Genomic DNA, 17907 nt, shown 5'->3' on the forward strand with positions numbered 1-17907 from the left:
CCAGCTCCACTTTTCTCCTTCCTTCTACTTCCTGCCAATGCCTCTCACTTCAGAATCAACCAGAATCTAGCTGGAAGCAGAGAGCAAGGGGCTGGTGCATGCAGTTCATAGAAGTCGGGTTCCTGCAGTGTAGGGCAAGGTGAAGAGGGGCAGAGGGTGGATATGGACCCGCTGCCAAATGTGTTCAGCTCGTACTCTCTAGTGTTATGGTCTGAACTACCCCTCCCTCATTTCATATGCCGAAATTCTAACCCTAAATCCATGAGAATGTGACTGCATTAGGAGACAGTCTTTAAAGCAGCAATTGAGTTGAAATGAATACATAAGTGTGGATCTTAATCCAGTATAACTGGTGTCCTCATTTGAGATTACAACACACATATCAGCCAGGCAGTGGTGATGCACGCCTTTAATCCCAGCATTTGGGAGGCAGAAGCAGGCGGATCTCTGTGAGTTCGAGGCCAGCCTGGTCTACAGAGTGAGTTCCAGGATAGCTAGGACTGTTACACAGAGAAACCCCATCTCAAAAAAATCAAAACCAACCAAACAAAAACCACACACATATCTTTGTTCACAGACTATGTGAAGACGAAAGGAGAAAGCAGATATCTATAAAGATACAAGGCAAAGAACCACACTACAGCCCAGCCCAACCAACATGATGGTATGTGCCTGTAATACCCACTACTGAGGAGACAGAGCCAGAGAATTGCAGAGAGATTGAGCATAGTCTGGCCTATAGATTGAGTTTAAAGTCACTCTGTGCATAAGGCTTTCTAGTGAGATTGTCCCCTCCTAACTGCAAGATAGGGACTTACAAAGCCTAGCTTGGCTTCCAAGTTGCTTTGTTGAGGAGGATGTCCTTCAACTTCGGATTCTCTTGCTTCTGCCCCTGGAGACCTGGGATGGCACATATGCATCATCATATTTTATCTTATTTGATCCTGGGTTTTGTATGCACTACGCAAGCACTCTATCAACTTAGCTGTCTCCATAGACAGATAGCCCATCTCAATAACCCACCACCACGATCTGGGCACGGTGGCACGTGCCTTTAATGCCAGCATTTGAGAGGCAGATGCAGGTAGATTTCTGTATTTCAAGGTCAGCATTGTCTACACAGCAAGTTCCAGGCCAGGCAGGCTACTTAGTGGTACCCTGTCTAGAAACAAACACCAGCAAACAACGGGCTAAAGTGATGGTTCATTAGAACACAGACTGTTCTGGTAGAGTCAGTCGAGAGCTTGTGTTTAAGTGCTAGTGGATAGAATGGGGAAAACCAAACCAATTCCGGGTCTGGCACAGACCTGTAGTCCCAGCTACTGTAAGGCTAAGGCAGAAGGATCACAGGTTCAAGGGTATCCTGGGCAACTTAGTGAGATCTTGTCTCAAATGAAAAGTGAGGGGGGGCTGGAGAGATGGCTCAGCGGTTAAGAGCATTGCCTGCTCTTCCAAAGGTCCTGAGTTCAATTCCTGGCAACCACATGGTGGCTCACAACCATCTGTAATGAGGTCTGGTGCCCTCTTCTGGCCTGCAGGCATACACACAGACAGAATATTGTATACATAATAAGTAAATAAATAAATATTTAAAAAAATGAAAAGTGAGAAGAGGGCTGGGAGTGAGTGTAACTCGATGGTAGACTACTTGCACACGGGACTCTTGGCTTCCCTCCTCCTATAAGGTGATCTGTGGAATGCCATCAAAGGCCACACTCCCGGTGGCCATCACAACCGTGGCACTATGACCACCACGGGACTGTTGCTGACCAGCACTCACTGTGTATCCTATCGTCCCTTTCAACTGACTCTAGAAGACATACAGCCCCCACTGTCCATTCTTTCTGTCCCCAGCTACCCAACATCTGCATCCTGTGTTATGAGCGAATGCGTCTTGGGTGTGGGGTTCTGATCAGCCATGTCCCCGCACCCCCAAGTGTTCCTCTTTGCCCACCAATATTCTGGGTGGATTAAATGTGACAATAGGAAGAGAAATTTCAGAAGTTCCAGATGGATCACCCCAGGATAACCCACGGAGAAAACCCTCCATGTTGTAATTTCTTCTGAATTGAGAATTTATGTCTTTGGCTTTCCTCCATGAACTCAGAATGAACCTCTCTTATTCTTTCGCAGCTTAGACTGTCCAAGCTTACAGGGGTAGGCCTCAGAGGGAGAAGGGAAGCGTGCCTGTAGACTAGGCCGGCAGATAGCTCTGACGCAGACAGAATTAGAACGTTGCTGAGGACTGGGAGAGTTATATTTAGCTAGGAGCATGTTTACTCTTCAGAGATGGTGACTCCCCTTTTGCTTTTGCTTTTTAGGTTAAATACAGAGCATAGTGTCCTGGTTTATAGGTAGTGGACTTGCAGGCACACATCTTTTCTTCTTTCTTAAGAATTATTTTATTTTAAAAACTTTCTCTCTCTCTCTCTCTCTCTCTCTCTCTCTCTCTCTCTCTCTCTCTCTCTCTCTCTCTCGTGTGTGTGTGTGTGTGTGAAGTACAGATGCAGGCTGGTGCCCGCAAACTTCAGGGCCATCAGGAGTTACAGGCTGTTGTGACGCTGGGAACTCAGGTCCCCTCTATTCACTTAACTGATCTGCCACCGCTCCAGCCCCTGGTCCAGAGTCTGGAGGCAGCAGTGATGCCCACCTCTCAGCTCAGGCCTCAGGTCACTGCAGCTCCTGCTGCCAAGGCCAGTTTTGGTAAAGTCTGAGGTCGCCAGTCTCCAGCATTAGGCTAGATAAGGTAGCACTGTGCGGTACGAGAAAGTGCCCAGGTTGGGCTGGAGCACCGTTCAGTCAGGGGTGGATCAGACAAAGGTACTTAGTTCCTGCGGCTTTGCTTTCTCATCCTTAATGAGGGTGATAATAGCTACGCTGTGGGTAGGCGGAGTTATCTGTGAGATAAATGAAAACTTTCCCTGCCTTCCCTCCTGGGATCTCCCTTGGAGTGGGAGGAATTCGAGATGACCTCACGCTTTTTCCAAAGGACAAAGAAAGCTGATGGGCTCCTTGGAGACCTAGTGTGTGACTCAAAACATTCTTTGGGTCAAAAAGTTTACATATGAATACAGACTCTTTACAAGGCAAAGTAAAGAGGAAAAACACCTCTGAATTCACCCTTGCATTTTTGTGCTGGGGGGATAACTGAAGTCTGGTTTTCTTTGGCACAGATTTTATCCTCATATAAACATTGGCACCTGTGGATGGATGTTTTCTTTTTCCACTCTTACAGGATGGAATTCCACTCACGAGATGCAGGGTTTTTTTTTTTTTTTTCATTTGATCGCAAGCCAAGGACACAAATCTAGGTAAATACAGACGGACCTAGTTTGTTAATTTTAATAGCTGCATAAGGTTTCATAGAACGCATGAACTCTAATTTTCCGGCCACTTTTTTGTTTGTTTGTTTGTTTTGTGTCTCTCTACACAACTCTAGCTGTCCTGGAACCCACTATGTAGACCAGGCTGACCTCCAACTCACAGAGATCCTCTGCATCTCAAGTTCTGGGGTTAAAGATGTGCACTGCCACGGACAGGTCATTTGACGAATTTTAATTAATTAATTAACTAATTAATTAATTATATGTGTATGAACATTTTGCCTGCATGTTTGTCTGTGCCTGGTGCCTGCAAAGGTCAGAAGAGGGCATTGAATTCCCCGGAACTGGAGTGGAGTTACCGGTGGTTCTGAGGCACTGTGTGAGAGCTGGAACTTGAATCTAGGTTCTCTGGAAGAGCAGCCAGTGCTCTTAACTGTTGAACTCTCTCTCCAGCTCGATGGAGTTTTTATTTTTAATCTTGTCATTACAATCAACAATGATGACCCTACACAAACACTTTGGAAATGCCTCAGTTTCTACGGAGTGCTTTTCCTGATCTAAGGCATCCATCCCTCCAAATCCATATTTTGAACAGCTAAACACTGACAGCTTATTTTCCCCCAGGTTTTTTAGCTTCCTCCTCCGAACGCGTTAGTTCCGAACGCTTTCCAATTTTTGAACTCCAGAGCTAGCCGGCGGGCGAGGGATGCCTCCAGCGGAGGAAACGCTGCTTGCAGGCAGCTTTTCGCTGAGTGTGAAAGCAGAATGCTCCAGCGAGCCCCGCTGAAGGAAGGAGACCTGGACGCTCGTGTTTCCTGGGAAAGTGACTTCGCCTCTCCCTTAGTTTCCTTCTGCGTAGCCTTACTGGCCAAGATTAGGCCTAATCGAGCCTGGAGCTGATGACCTCAAATGTCAAGATTGGCTGGCTGTCCCGACTGCAGGGTGTGCCTCATCTCCGCGAGCCCCACTGTGTTGCTCCACACTGCCCGATCTGCCGGAGAGGAGGAAGCTTCCTACAGTCAGAAAGAAGAAAGCAAGTGCCACACTCAATCTTAGCCCTGGACCAGTCATTTACTACTCCTGCGTAGCTTTGGCGCACTCCCGCCCTTTCTGCTCCTTATCGATTGCTCCTGTCTGAGCCCCGCCCCCCCCCGCCCGGCACGAGTAACCGAGCGCTCCCGCTCAGCCCGTCGTTTGCTTCTGTCTGGCTCCGCCCTCTGGGTCCGCTAAGGCGGGACTGTGATCCACGGTTCGGTCCGCAGCTTGTTTCCCCCTTCGCTTGCTGTGGCCGCTTCCGCTTCCGGTAACAGCTGGCGGCTTACTGCCCTAAGTAGCTATGGCGGGGAGCCGGCTGGAGACGATCGGGAGCGTGTTTACCCGGTGCGTGCTCCGAGTCGGGTGTGAGCAGGGTTCCCAGCAGGTCACGACCCACTTGGTGTGACCGGAACGGGACGCGGTTGCGGGTGTCCGAGCCCGGAGAGGCCCTCGTGCTCCCTCCTGGCTCGGAATGTTTGTCGATGTCCTCTTGGGGTTCTGATCTGTCACTTTCAAGGTTGTGTTTTCGCCACCCCACTTCGGGGAAGGCGTCTAGATAAAGAAGAGGCTGAAGGGCTTGACTGGACGGTCTTTGCGTTTCCACCATGGGACGGTGGACGGGCTGGGAGCGGGATGTGTGCAAGAAGATGGAGAGGCTTCAAGTTGAGTGTGGTGGCCCATACCGGTACTCTGAGCACTCGGGAGGCGAGAGACAGGACGATCGCCACAAGACCGAGGCCAGCCTGGGCTACGTAGCGAAGTTCAGGTCAGTCAGGCTATTGGCGAACTTTTGTCAAAACAAAAAGACAGCCTGGCATGGACACTCTGTAATCCTCTCCCTGGAGAAATCCAGGGAGGCACTAAGTTCAAGGTTATCCTCAACTGCACACAAAGTTTAAGGCTATCCTAGGCTACGTGAGACGTAAACAACAGGACTTAACACTTTATCCTTGCTAGGTGGCTGTGGGATGTGGCCATGTCTCCTTTAGGTTCTGGGAAGCCCTGCTCAGCTCACCTGAGCTACTCTGCTCTGGCTGCCCTACGTTGGTTCAGGGACTTTGGCAGGCTGTTGTAATTGACTGACCCTGGTTCTGTTCTCTCTTTAAGGACGAGGGATCTGATGCGTGCTGGAGTGCTGAAGGAGAAACCTCTGTGGTATGACATATATAAGGCTTTTCCGCCGCTCAGAGAACCTGTCTTCCAAAGACCCCGTTTGCGATATGGCAAAGCCAAAGCTAGCATCCAGGACATCTTTTACCGCGAGGATCAGATTCGAGCGTGAGTGGCTATCCCCGTAGTTCGCGCTGTGCACCCGACCTTCAGAAAGGAAGGTTTTTGTTCAAGTCTGCTAACAGCTGACAGGGGCTTGCTCTGTGGGGTTGGTCCTGTATAGCAAGGAAGACAATGGCATCTCACGCCTCCTCTGTGGTGAGAGGAAGCAAGTGTTGGTTGGCTCGTTTGCTTGAGACAGGGTTTCCCTGTGTAGCCCTGGCTGTCCTGGGACTCACTCTGTAGACCATGCTGGCCTTAACTCAGAGATCCACCTGCCTCTGCCTCCTAAGTGCCCCATCATTGCCCAGCAGAAACAGAAGTTCTAAGAAGTGGAATCTGGAGCCCCCAAACTGACAGAACATTGCAGCTAAAGTTGTCTGTTTACTGGCGGTCTTTTTTTGTGTGAGGTACCATGATACACCCTTCACAGACATCAGCTCATAGACTTTAACCCTGTTGGCAGGCGGTTCTCATTCCTCTGTTTTATTCAAGAGTACTGTGAGGCCCAAGGCTGCACAGGGAGGTGGCAGAGCTGGGAAATAACATCTGACGCCAAGCTTCAGTTGGCCACTACATCTGCTTCTTTGGAAGTAGAAATCAGAGGAATATGGTCTGTAGATTTAATATCTAGCAATCACTGAAGCCACACAGGAAAGGATGCTTAGGACTGCAAAGCACTTAAAGTAATCATCCCCAGAAATTTGAAGAAAGTGCTTGGGTACTTTATTTCTTTAGCATCTATTTCTTCTTTTTTTCTCTCTTGAAACGGGATCTTCCGGCCTCTGCATGTATTATATATGTATTATAGGCATGTATCGCCATGTCTGGTGTATTAATACATATTCATCATAGAAAACTGAGAAACAAAGGGAAGCACAAAGAAGAAAGAACAGATCCCCCATCACCCTGTCTTTTGAGGTAGTGGTTTGAAGGCAGCTCCTGGAACTTAGGTTTGTCACGTTGGAAGCACTGTCCCCGGCATCCTGTTCACACCATAAGACAGGGCACGAGTATATCAGAGCTGTGAAGGTGAGGGGAGATGCTCTTTACACTTTTTTTCCTTCAGTTTTTCGAGACAGCGTTTCTCTGTGTAGCCCTGGCTGTCCTGAGAACTTGCTTTATAGATCAGGCTGGCCTTGAACTCAGAGATCCAACTGCCTTTGCCTCTGGATATTTTTTTGCTTTTAAGATTTATTTTTATTTTTAGTTACATGTCTGTGAGTGCAGGTGCCCCCTGGAGGCCAGAGGTTTTGTAGGTTTTTTTGTTTGTTTTAAATAAAGATTTTTTTAAAAAATTTGATGTGAGGGGGCTGGAGAGATGGCTCAGTGGTTAAGAGCATTGCCTGCTCTTCCAAAGGTCCTGAGTTCAATTCCCAGCAACCACATGGTGGCTCACAACCATCTGTAATGAGATCTGGTGCCCTCTTCTAACCTGCAAGGATAACATGCAGGCAGAACACTGAATACATAATAAATCTTTAAAAAAAAAATTTGATGTGAATGGGAATTTTGCCTGAATGTTTATCTGAGTACCATGTGTGTTCAGTGCTCTTAACTGTTGAGCCATCTCTAGCACCATAATGCCTTTCTTAGTGTATAGAAGTTGCTTATTTCATTTTACAAGTTTTCCGTTTTTTCCCTGTCAAACCTTGTTCTACTTGTGTTAGGCACTAGGATATACAATATAGTCACATCTACCAGTTTTGTTTGTGTTGGCCTGTTTACCTTTATGGTTAGAGTGTTTGGGAAGATCTTTTTCTGTAAGTTCAACTATCTTAATGTTTATTTTAAACCCAGGATGATGTTGAACTTGGGGTCTTTCTGCCTCTACCTCCTGACTTCTGGGATCCCAAGTATAGGATACCACATCTGAGGTTTTTTGTTGTTGTTGTTGTTATTGTTGCTAGTATATATATATATATATATATATATATATATATATATATATATATGAATAATTCACTACATTTATTTGTCTATTTAGTGTGTGTGCACTTGTGCACATGTTTGTGAGCATACATGTAGGGTCTGGACAACTTGTGGTGGTTGGTTTCCTCCTTTTACTGTGTGAGTTCCAAGGATCGAATTCTTGTCATCAGGCAAACCCTTCTTACTCACTGAGCCGTCTCGCCGGTCCCAGGCCAGCCCTATTTTCTGAGTTACCTTTAAAGTCCTAATCAGGTGTTGTTGACACACATGAAAATGTGTTCTTTACTTTGCTTTCCACTCCTTCTAACCTAAATAGTGTTGGAAAATGGTCTTCTAATGTCCTTAAACATCTTTTTCTTTTAAATAATAAAGAGCAATTCAGATGTCACAGCCTAAGGGCATGGTGGCTTCCTTGTATAATCCCAGCACCTGGCAGGTGAGGCAGGTGGATCAAAAGTTTGAGGTTAGCCTGAGTTACACAGTGAAACTCTGTTCAGATAAGCAGGGGCTGTATCGCAGTGATAGAGCGCTCGCCTCGCATGTGTGAGGCTGTGGGTTCTTTAGTCACTAGTTCTGTCTCTCTGACCCTCATCCTAGACAAAGAGACTGTCCTGCTCGCTGCCATCTTCTTGTGCGCAGTCCGGTTCACGGCCTGGTTGTTCATAGCTCTCTGGTGATGAAACGCTAATGACTTCATGGTGGAGAAGACGTTGAAAAGGAAGATGGAGAGGTTAAGAGTTAACTAGTTTTTGTTTTGTGTTTTGAGACAGTCTTACTCCAGTGGAGGGCGAGTTGAAGTCAGTTTTCTGTAGCTTCTTACGTCAGCCTCCAGAGTGCTGGGATTACAGACATGAGCTACCACTCTCTGCTCTGTGTGGCTCTTCCTGAGGTGGCAGGACAAGCATGCTCTTGCTCCCTGAGACTTTCCAAACATTTCTGCGCGGATTTGCTGCATGTACTTGTCAGGCGACTTTTTTGCTTCACTTATTGTGGGCTCTTTGTGCTTTGCTGTCCTAGGAGGTGAACTCAGATTCCCGTACACACTGGGCAAGCACTTGGCCCTTGAGCCACCACGGATCCATTTGGTTGTTTGGTTTAGAGACTCACTCTGATTCCAGAGTGGGTGGGACTTGCTGGGTAGATGAAGCTGGCTTTGGACTTAGAGATATCTCCCACCTCTGAGAGTGCTGTCTTCTTGCTGTGTCCTTACTTGGGAGAGATCAGAAAGGAAGCATGTCTTCTGTCTTTCCCTAAGGACACCAATGTTGTCTTATTTAAGGGCTGTACTTGTGACCTGATGAACTCCTAGAGTTCCCAGCTTTACTTTTTTGCACCTTGGGCTTTCCACGGAGGAATTCTTAGTTCATAGCAAGCACTACCTGGGAAAATGGACAAAGAGCGTGAATGGTCTACAGGAAAGGAATCCAGTTTGCTGTCAGGCTTAAAAAGATGTCTAATGGCATTCTGTTTCTTTTTGGGGGGACGGTTGGTGGTGCTGAAACTGTAATTATAATTTCCAGTTTATCTATTTGGCAAGGGTCATGAAACAGGAAAACAGGCACTTGTGTATTGTAGAATTTGCCTGAGTATAAATTTGGCACAGCTGCTTGGAGAAGCACTTGAGCAGTTTGGAAGGTTGGTTTTGGTTTGTTTGTTTTAACATATAAATATATAAATAGCAATAGCTTGCCCTTGCCCCCCCATTTTTATGGAGTTATCCCATGGACTGACTGGTGCGCTACGCCAGGCAGCGTAGGTATTCTGCAACAGTCTTGATGCGAAGGACTAGAAAGAGTCTCTGCGCTGATTTGAGATAATCTCTAAAAACACAAGCTATGGGGTGAGAGGTGTGAGTGCTTCATGATCCTGGGCCTCTGTGGGGGCTGATCAGAATGTTCTGGAGGGCCAGCAAGGGGACTCAGTGGGTACAGGCACTTGCTGCCAGGCCTGATGACCTGAGTTCAAGCCCCAGAGCCACGTGGCGGAAGGAGAAAATCCCTCAAGTTGTCCTTTGACCTCCACTCGTGCGCTCTGACAGGCACCACCCACATCACTAAGACGGTGATAGTCGTTGACTGATCGCACAGTTTTCACTGTATTTTATTAAAGCGGAGATGTGCATGTATATATGCACATGTTTGAGTACATGCTACAGCATGCATGTAGAAGTCAGAGCACAACTTGACAGGAGCCCTGTCCTTCCACCATGTGGGTTCTAGGGATCAAACTCAGGTTGTTAGGTTTGGTGGCAAGTGCCTTTACCTTCTGAGTCACCTCAAAGGGCCAGCAAGGATTAATTTTTGATACATAGATGCTTCCCCAGTTAAAAAGAAGGAAGATAGGTACCCCTTCTTTGGGTTAAGAATGTGGCTGGGGACTTGAAGAAAGCTCAGTGTGTAATAACACTTGCTGTGGAAGTATGAAGACTTGAGTGTGAGTCTTCAACACCCATGTGAGAAGCAGATCCTGGCTATGTGTGCCTATAACCTCAGCCTTAGGGGGCAGATCTTGACAGCCTGCTGGCCTGCCACGCTAGCCAAAGTGGTGAGCTTGCAGGCCAGGGAGAGACCTGGTCTCAAAGCGCTGGAGTGGAGACTGGTGGAGGAAGACACTTGATGTCCTGCTCTGTCCTCCACGTGCACCCGAACACTCAGCATGCACGTGGCACAGACACGCGCGCGTGCACACACACACACACACACACACACACACACACACACACACGGAATGATGCATCTGTAGTGTTATCTGTGGTGGGCTTTTCTGAACGTGGCGACACATGAGAAGCCTGCTCCCTGAGAGGAGAGCAGGGAAGTTGGGGCAGATGGGAGGGGGAGTGATCGTTCTCACTGAGATTCCTTTGACTCACTTGATGCATGCCTTGTTCTTTGGTTTAGGCTCTGTATCTTCTCAGGGTCTAGCAGTTATTCTGCGGTCCTTCTGCCCTGTTCCCCATAGCCTTTAATTGGAGATTCATATTGTTTCTGTGTTTTCTAGGAAATTCTTTTCTGCCTATGGATCTGGTCACAAAGCTTTTGATCTGTTCAACCCAAACTTCAAATCTACCTGTCAGAGGTAAGTATTTCCCCGGCCTGAGTAAATCAAGCTCCCCTGAGGGTTCACCTGGTTTGTGGGGCGGGTGGCAGACTTGAGACAGGGTTTCTCTGTGCCCTGGCTGCCCTGGAGCTCCTCTGTAGACCAGGCTGGCCTTGAACTCACAGAGATCCGCCTGCCCCTGCCTCCCCAGTGTGGGATTTTTTTTTTTTTTTTTTTTGGTTTTTCGAGACAGGGTTTCTCTGTGGTTTTGGAGCCTGTCCTGGAACTAGCTCTTGTAGACCAGGTTGGTCTCGAACTCACAGAGATCCACCTGACTCTGCCTCCCAAGTGCTGGGATTAAAGGCGTGCGCCACCACTGCCCGGCTCCCAGTGTGGGATTAAAGGCATGCGCCACCACCACCCGGCAAAGCTGTCATTTTGAGGAGTGTGTGAAGGGTGCTCTAGGCAGCTCTCCGGGGCTTGCTTGCTATTGTGTGGCAGATGTCACCACAGCCCCAACACGGGCCTGGAAATTGCAGGTTTGTGGAGAAGTACATGGAACTGCAGGATCTCGGAGAGAAAGACGAAGAAAAGTTGTTTGTGGAGACGGGGAAGGCTTTGCTGGCAGAAGGTGTCATTTTAAGACGAGTAGGAGAAGCAAGAGTGGTGAGTTCCTAATTGTCAAAGCTGGTGTTGGGCCAGGGGTGGAGCTCAGCAGGAGCACCTGTGCTCAGTTGTGCATTTGTGGGAGTGTGAGCGCGCGCGCGCACACACACACACACACACACACACACACACACACACACACACACACAGTAATTTCAGTTGGTGTTGTCTCTCAGTAAAAGGGGTGGTTTGCTTCCTGAAACCTTTAACCCCAGGTCAGATACTGTTGTATTGAATGTGTGGGACTCTGTGCTGTTTATAGCTGTTGGGTTCTTAGAATGTGGTTCTAGAGAAGTTTTTGTGCACTTGCTGCTTGTCATAAGAGAATTTGACGTGAGATGTCGTTGTTAAATGTTTCCCTAATGCCAGAGTATGCAGCCAGCTATGTACATGGGCACATCTGAGAGACATGCTTGTTTCTTGGAAGTAGTCACATTCCCTCAAACCCTACAGGTCCGGGTCAGACCCCACGCCCCATCGGAAGGAAACCAGCCTCAGGAAGATGCCCTGGAGCAGCAGGAGCCAAGGACGGCTGTCTCCCCTCCCTGAGGCCTCCTGTGCACTGAGCATGCCCACCACCTGGGACACTGCTCACTGAGCTGCTTAGGTTCTGTTGGTCTCCATCCCAGGCCTTCAGTCAGTTGCTGTTTCTGGGTTGTCATGAATCTCAGTCTCGTGCTTTGAAAGCTCCAGTTTTGTGGACTTCTATTTCACGGTATGGTTAGATAAGGGCTGTCTAATGCTTTCAAAGTGAATAGCACCAGAAGCCTTTAAAGGTGCCCTGTGCCGGCTGTGGACTGCTGCATCTGAACCTCGCCGTTTTCTTGTCTGGATCCCTCCTGCAGAATTCTACTCGCCCACATGGTGCGGTCCCTTGGCCAAGTGTTTCCATCTGCAGGTGGTGTTTGTATTTTCTCTGTAGAGCTATTGACTGCAGCTTGACAGGCCCAGCCAGCTGCATTAAGACTGAGAACCTGTCTGATGCTAACGAAGACCAAAGCCACACTCGAATGTCATTGTTAAGTGTATTGGAGGTGATTAGCATGGGCTTGCAGCTCACAGGCTGCAACATTAGGAAATATTTGTTGAATGAATAAATGATCACACCTTACTCAAGACTTTTGTTCTTATTAGTACCTGGATTTCCAAGATGGCAAGGCTTGGAGCAACTGATGGCCTTCTCCATGAACATCCTGCCTCCCCGGTCTGCTCCATCATACTGGGTTTTACTAGTGAACGAGACGCCCATTGTGATGCAGCTCCTGTATTTGTGGGTAGTAGTTCTCATCTGTAGTCAAAAGCAGCTTCAGGTGTCCTTATCTTCAGTCTCTGTGGTTTTCTCACACAGTTCTCTGAGTGCAGGCCTTCCCTGTCTGGATGGAAGAACAACACCCGTGTCTTAGCCTTCCACCTGAGAGCGCAGTGAAGGCCATTAGGCCCCTAGCCTCTGCTGCTTCCAGCGTCGCTCCTGCCTTACCATTCCTCACGACTCAGATGGAGAAGCAAATCCCATCCTTTTGAAGATATTAGACATGATTGGATCCCAAATACTTGGAAAGATTGGGGACAGCAGCTGACAGTGGTGCCGCAGGCCTTGTTCTCAGGAGGGCAGCCCAGGAGCTGGCTCAGTGCCTCCTCCAGTCCTTACATTTCTGGGTTTTTATTGTTTGAATTCTGCTTCTCCATCAGTGTGTGAGAATGCTTTTCTCCATGTGTTCTGAAATTGAGTCAGCCTGTGGAAGGGAAGGGACTCAGGATAGCACCTCTGAAATGGGGGGAGAGCTGCTTCCACAGGGACTTGTGAGGTTAGGGACCGAAGTCCCAGTTTGTGCAGAAGCCTCTCTCTGGTTGCTCTCTCCGGCTGCTCCCTTCTTGCCTTAAGAGAGTCTACAATGAGATTGAGAAGAAGCAGCAACGTGGATAGGCTTTTGAACGGCTGTAGAAACCTTTGGTAGAGAGTCCAGGGAGAGGCTCAGTCAGAGGACTTGAGTTTGATTCCCAGCGTCCAAGTGAAAAGTAGAAGCCAGCCCACACACGTAATCCCAATGCTAGGAGAAGGTCAGTGGGTCCTGGGACCTAGCCAGCTAGCCTCCTTGGTGAGCTCCAGGCCAAATTACAGCTATGACTCAAAGACAGGGTGGGTGGCACCTGGGGAGTGACAGCTGAGGTTGACCTGGTTCCCACATGTGCATGTACAGCCATACTCACACAAAAGGAAGCTTGGTAGAGATTGGGGGCGGGGGAGTGGGCCTCTTTGGATTAGTCTTGGAATACTGCTTGGGGGAACCTGGAAAGTTCTGTGTGCTGTGCTGGACCCCCTCCCCCCTTTAGAGATCAGGTTCTATTTCAAATGGTGGCTCGGTTTGGGAATTTTGTGGTTCAGGTTGAGCATCAACTCCCTGCTGAACCCCCAAAGGGCTGGCACTCAGGCCTTCACTATGGTTTGTCTGCCCAGTCTGCCCCCTGTACTAGCACCGAACTTCCCGTGGCCTGCATTCTGCTCCAAGCATTTCCTTCCCATTAAGCGCAAACAAGGACAGACATTTTCACTTTGTGAGCACTGAAGCATTGAACAGCTTCAGGAGCAGGCCCTCCCAAGAACTGGAGCAGCTGGAGAGCTGAAGCCGGAAGCAGGCGTCCAGGCTTCAGTGAACTTTGCAGAAGACAAGCCTGAAGAGCCGGGTCCTTCTGGATGTCCGTTTGTCCTGGTGTCACCTTGTGCCCATCACAGTCACCAGCTGACAGGATAAGGGCAAGCTGTGCCTGGACTTGCGGCTCGTGTCGTGAGGTGAATTGAGATGGCGAACGCACAGCTTACTGGTTTCCTTACGGGTGTGGATCGGACCGCGATGGCCTTGGCAGCGACATGGAGGGGCTCAGATGGGTAGGAAAGCGAGTGGGGAAGCTGTGTGGTGAAAGCAGCACCAGGTGACAGAAGACTTGCTCAGGACTTGGGACGGGGAGAGGGGGGAGAGGAGGTGGCTCGTCCCAATTACAAACCCGAGTGACCAGGAGACGGGCAGTGTTATGAGGAGGGGACCAGTGGGGAAGGAATCGGCACACTCGGGGAATAGGGCTTTAATTCTGCTTGGTGGAGGTGATGGCTCAGTGCCCAGGTGGCAGGGATGGAAGGCCTGGGTATTTAGGAAATGGACAAAGTCTTTAAGAAAGGAATAAGGTTCAGAGCTCGGAGAATGAATGAGCTACCGGTGGGGGCAGTGGGGCGGCGCTGGCAGGGGCAGGGGACAACACAGGCGGTGTTCTCAGTTAAGGGGAGGAAGGAGCAAGGCAACCAAAGTGCAGTCAGCGGCTGAGGAGATAGCCATGTCAGTGAGTGTCCTCACACTACACGTGTCTGTATACACACGTGAGCACACATAACATGCATGAACTTGAAGCCAGGTGTGGCAGTGCGTATCTAATCCCATCCCTTAGGAGTCTGAGGCAGGAGGATTGCCACAAGTTTCAGCCATTAAAGTAGGTTGATAAAGTTTTTTCCTGAGTTTCTACCGATACCCGCCTAGCTCCAGAGGATCCAGATGTGGCCTTCTTGGAGTCCCTGGACCTAGTCCATTCTCTTCAGAGCTGGCTGTGACCGAGCCTAACAGGAAACTGGATTGGGCTGGCAATTTTCCAGAGGCTGTCTTGGAGTGAGGGCATCTGACACAACGCGACCCTGACAGTGGGAGGTGGCGGAGTGAGGGCGGACAGGGAAGTGGGAGCTTTTGCTTTCTCCCTGCCCTCTTCTCGGGAGGTCTATTCCAGAGGCTGGGTGAGCTGTGGGCTGCCAGGGCATTTCCATGAGCCACTTGGTGGAGGTCACCTTGGCTGGCAGAGGACGTGGAAAAAAACAAGAAACGGCTTCCATGTCACTCCTAGGGTAGTACTCAGTGTGGCATGCTGGCCCCTTTTTGGATGAGTCCAGCTCCAAGGCAGTTTCTGTGGAGATGGTGTGCCCAGAGAGTGGCTTTGCTGAGGCCTGGTGAGAAGGTTGCTAGGGGAGGGTACAGGAGGCAGAGAATAAAGTGTTATGTCCCCGAAACAGGCCACCGTCAGCTACCATTGCTTCCTCCCACCGGGGGATTGCATCGGGAGTTTTTGTTGTTGTTGTTGAATTGCTAAGCTGACAATCACATTGCATTTCAAGCTTAATTTTACCCTTGATTGACGCTTCTCCGGGACTCTAACTTAAACATCAGTCACCTGACCTTCTCACTGCTCGGTTCTTTTAATTAAAAGATGGTTCCAAGCAACATCGAGTAGGGGTCCATTTATTATTTATCAAGCATTTGCCTTCCAGCAGTTAGTGAAAGGTCACTGGCTTCAACGGATGCTTTGTTTTTGGTGAGCAGCTTAGATGAAAAAGATAGACCGTCAATCTCGGCTCCCTCCTGTTTGCTTACTGGCAGGACACTGTTTAATAGTCATTGTGGCATTTAGGATCGCAGGCCTCGGAATCAGGCAGAAAAGTGCACGTGCGTCCCTTGCCAGAACACGTCTCCAAAAGTAAACATCAGGTTGTGATTATGGTTAATAATGAGATATTGATTGTCTGAAAATGTCACCGCCCGGGAGTAGTCAGCTGTGGTACCACTAGATGGCGCTGCGCTCTCACGCTGCTCAACCTGAAAGAGCGCGTTATTTCCTTGCCTCCAGGTACCTCGTTTTTCAAGGTTGGAAAGTGTCCTTGTGAACTAACGTTCTGCGGAGGTCTTGGAAGCTGAGGTCCTAGGGTGCTACTGGGATGGAGTAGAGATGGGAGGGAACAGGCCATAGGACAAATGGCAGAGGCCTGCGGGTGTATGTGTATCGGGGACGGGGTGTGCAAGGAGCTATCTGCTGAGCCCCTGGAGACTGCCCAGAGCAATGTTTCTGAACACTCTTTACTCAATGACACATCTGCATATTTCATGGAGAGGAAGAGGGAGGGAAGGTGGAGGCAGGGAGGCAGTGGGGAGCAATGGGAACCCCCGCCCAAGAGAAACCAAAAGCTAAACCTATGGCTGTCTGCAGGGAGGAGAGTCAGTTTCCTAATCTGTAAAAAACTGTACCCTAGCCGGGTATCCCTTCCTGTCTCCACCTTCCTAGTGCTGGGATTAAAGGTGTGTGACTTCCCAAGTACTGGGATTAAAGGTGTGAGCCAGCACTGCCTGGCTCTGTTTCTCTTTTAGATTGGATCGATCTTGTGTAGCCTAGGATGGCCTTGAACTCATAGAGATCCGTCTGCACAGAGTACTGGGATTAAAGGTGTGTGCCACCACTGCCTGGCCTCTATGGCTAACTAATGTGACTAGCTCTGCACTCTGATCTTCAGGCAAGCTTTGTTTGTTATAGTAAAAACAAACTCTCACCGCATTTCTGGGCTCTCTCTTGAATATTAACTGCCTTCCTAGGAGTCCCCTGGGGCTTTACCACCAGCCTCCCTGGGCTCTGCTGAGTGAGGCAAGTAGCCTTTCCATCCTGGCAGCCTAGATACCACTCACGCACACGGAGTAGATGTCTTCAGTGCCAGGGCTGTAGCTGCCAGCCTGGCCTCTGTGTTCTGTGCTAGTACCAGGACCTTGATGGAGTGTCCATGAGTTTGAGGAGAGTCTTATCGGGGTGAGCTTGTTTTACCTCCAGCAATGCATCTGCGGCTGCCTGCCTCCCACCTGCCTCAGGAAGGCCCATTGGCTCTGGGGATGTCTGAGCTGCTGCTGCTGAATCCTCTGTTGATGCTGAGCCTGTGACCAGCATCTCAGGATGCCAGGGCATGCTCCGGCTCTGCAGACTATTTCTACATCCTGAGGAAATGTCACTATCCATCTTTTCGCTCACAGAGACCCAGAAGAGAACGTTCTGTCACATCTTAGTTCAAGGAAAACTGGCGCCACTTCTGAACAAGGGGGAAGATTTATTTTTTTTTATGGCTTTGGTAAATCTGGTGTCTTAGTTTCCAAGTTAGCCTTGACTGCTAAATTCAGTCAAATCTACATTCAGGCATAGCTCTGGTGTAGTATCCTTAAGCATGAAAAAAGAGCAAAGACTATCTAAAATAGAGCCACATACATGCAGATGTTAGCTCCGGCTATATACTGCTCTGAGCTGGAAATGACTAAACTTATAAAATTCCAACAAAGGGTTTCTATGGAAATTCTTGGTCTTGTACCCTTGTGCCATCTTCTTGGACTTTGAGCTTATCTTTCCCATTAATTCCCCCCCCCCAGGGGTCTGGTTGATGGTTCAGTGATTAAAAGCGCTTGCTGCTCCCCTAGAGGGCTCAAGTTCAGTCTCCATCGCCCACATTGGACTTCTTACGATGCTCTATAACTCCATCGTAGAGGATCTGATGTCCTCTTCTGACCTCCTCTGGCACTGGCACAGACATGGCATTCATCCCCACAAACAGACAGACACACACATAAATAGACATACAAATAAATCTTAAACCTGGTATGGTGGCATACCTCTTTATTCCCATCACTTGGGAGGCTGAAGCATGTGGATCTCTGTGTATTTGAAACCAGTCTGGTTTAACCTAGCAAGTTCCCAGGATAGCTAAAGCTACATAGAGAGACCCAGTCTCAAATAAATAAATAAATAAATAAATAAATAAATAGAGACTGGAGAGATGGCTCAGTGGTTAAAAGCACTGATTGCTCTTCCT

At 48.8% G+C, this 17907-nt stretch overlaps 1 protein-coding gene across 2 annotated transcripts; it reads left to right on the top strand.

Moving 5' to 3' along the window:
• The first annotated feature begins 4561 nt into the window (after positions 1-4561).
• LOC142842411 (small ribosomal subunit protein mS23-like) lies at positions 4562-12372 on the top strand. 2 transcript variants are annotated; one of them, XM_075959144.1, is made up of 5 exons: positions 4562-4703; positions 5466-5636; positions 10557-10634; positions 11135-11261; positions 11715-12372. In XM_075959144.1, the coding sequence occupies exons 1-5, from the start codon at positions 4660-4662 to the stop codon at positions 11808-11810; spliced, it is 516 nt and encodes a 171-aa protein (XP_075815259.1). In that variant the 5' UTR covers positions 4562-4659; the 3' UTR covers positions 11811-12372. The 2 variants fall into 2 exon arrangements, with proteins under 2 accessions (XP_075815259.1, XP_075815258.1); XM_075959143.1 differs by having other exon boundaries at positions 4629-5124.
• Positions 12373-17907: the final 5535 nt, after the last annotated feature.

This window comes from Microtus pennsylvanicus, unplaced genomic scaffold, assembly GCF_037038515.1.
Source record: "Microtus pennsylvanicus isolate mMicPen1 unplaced genomic scaffold, mMicPen1.hap1 Scaffold_68, whole genome shotgun sequence".
Taxonomy (NCBI): Eukaryota; Metazoa; Chordata; class Mammalia; order Rodentia; family Cricetidae; genus Microtus; species Microtus pennsylvanicus.

Coding starts and splice junctions, on each gene's coding strand:
- LOC142842411 (XM_075959143.1), top strand. CDS start 4,964: ATGGGACGGTGGACGGGCTGGGAGCGGGATGTGTGCAAGAAGATGGAG. Junction 5,125..5,465: donor GGCTACGTAGCGAAGTTCAG/GTCAGTCAGGCT, acceptor TCTCTCTTTAAG/GACGAGGGATCTGATGCGTG. Junction 10,635..11,134: donor TTCAAATCTACCTGTCAGAG/GTAAGTATTTCC, acceptor TGGAAATTGCAG/GTTTGTGGAGAAGTACATGG.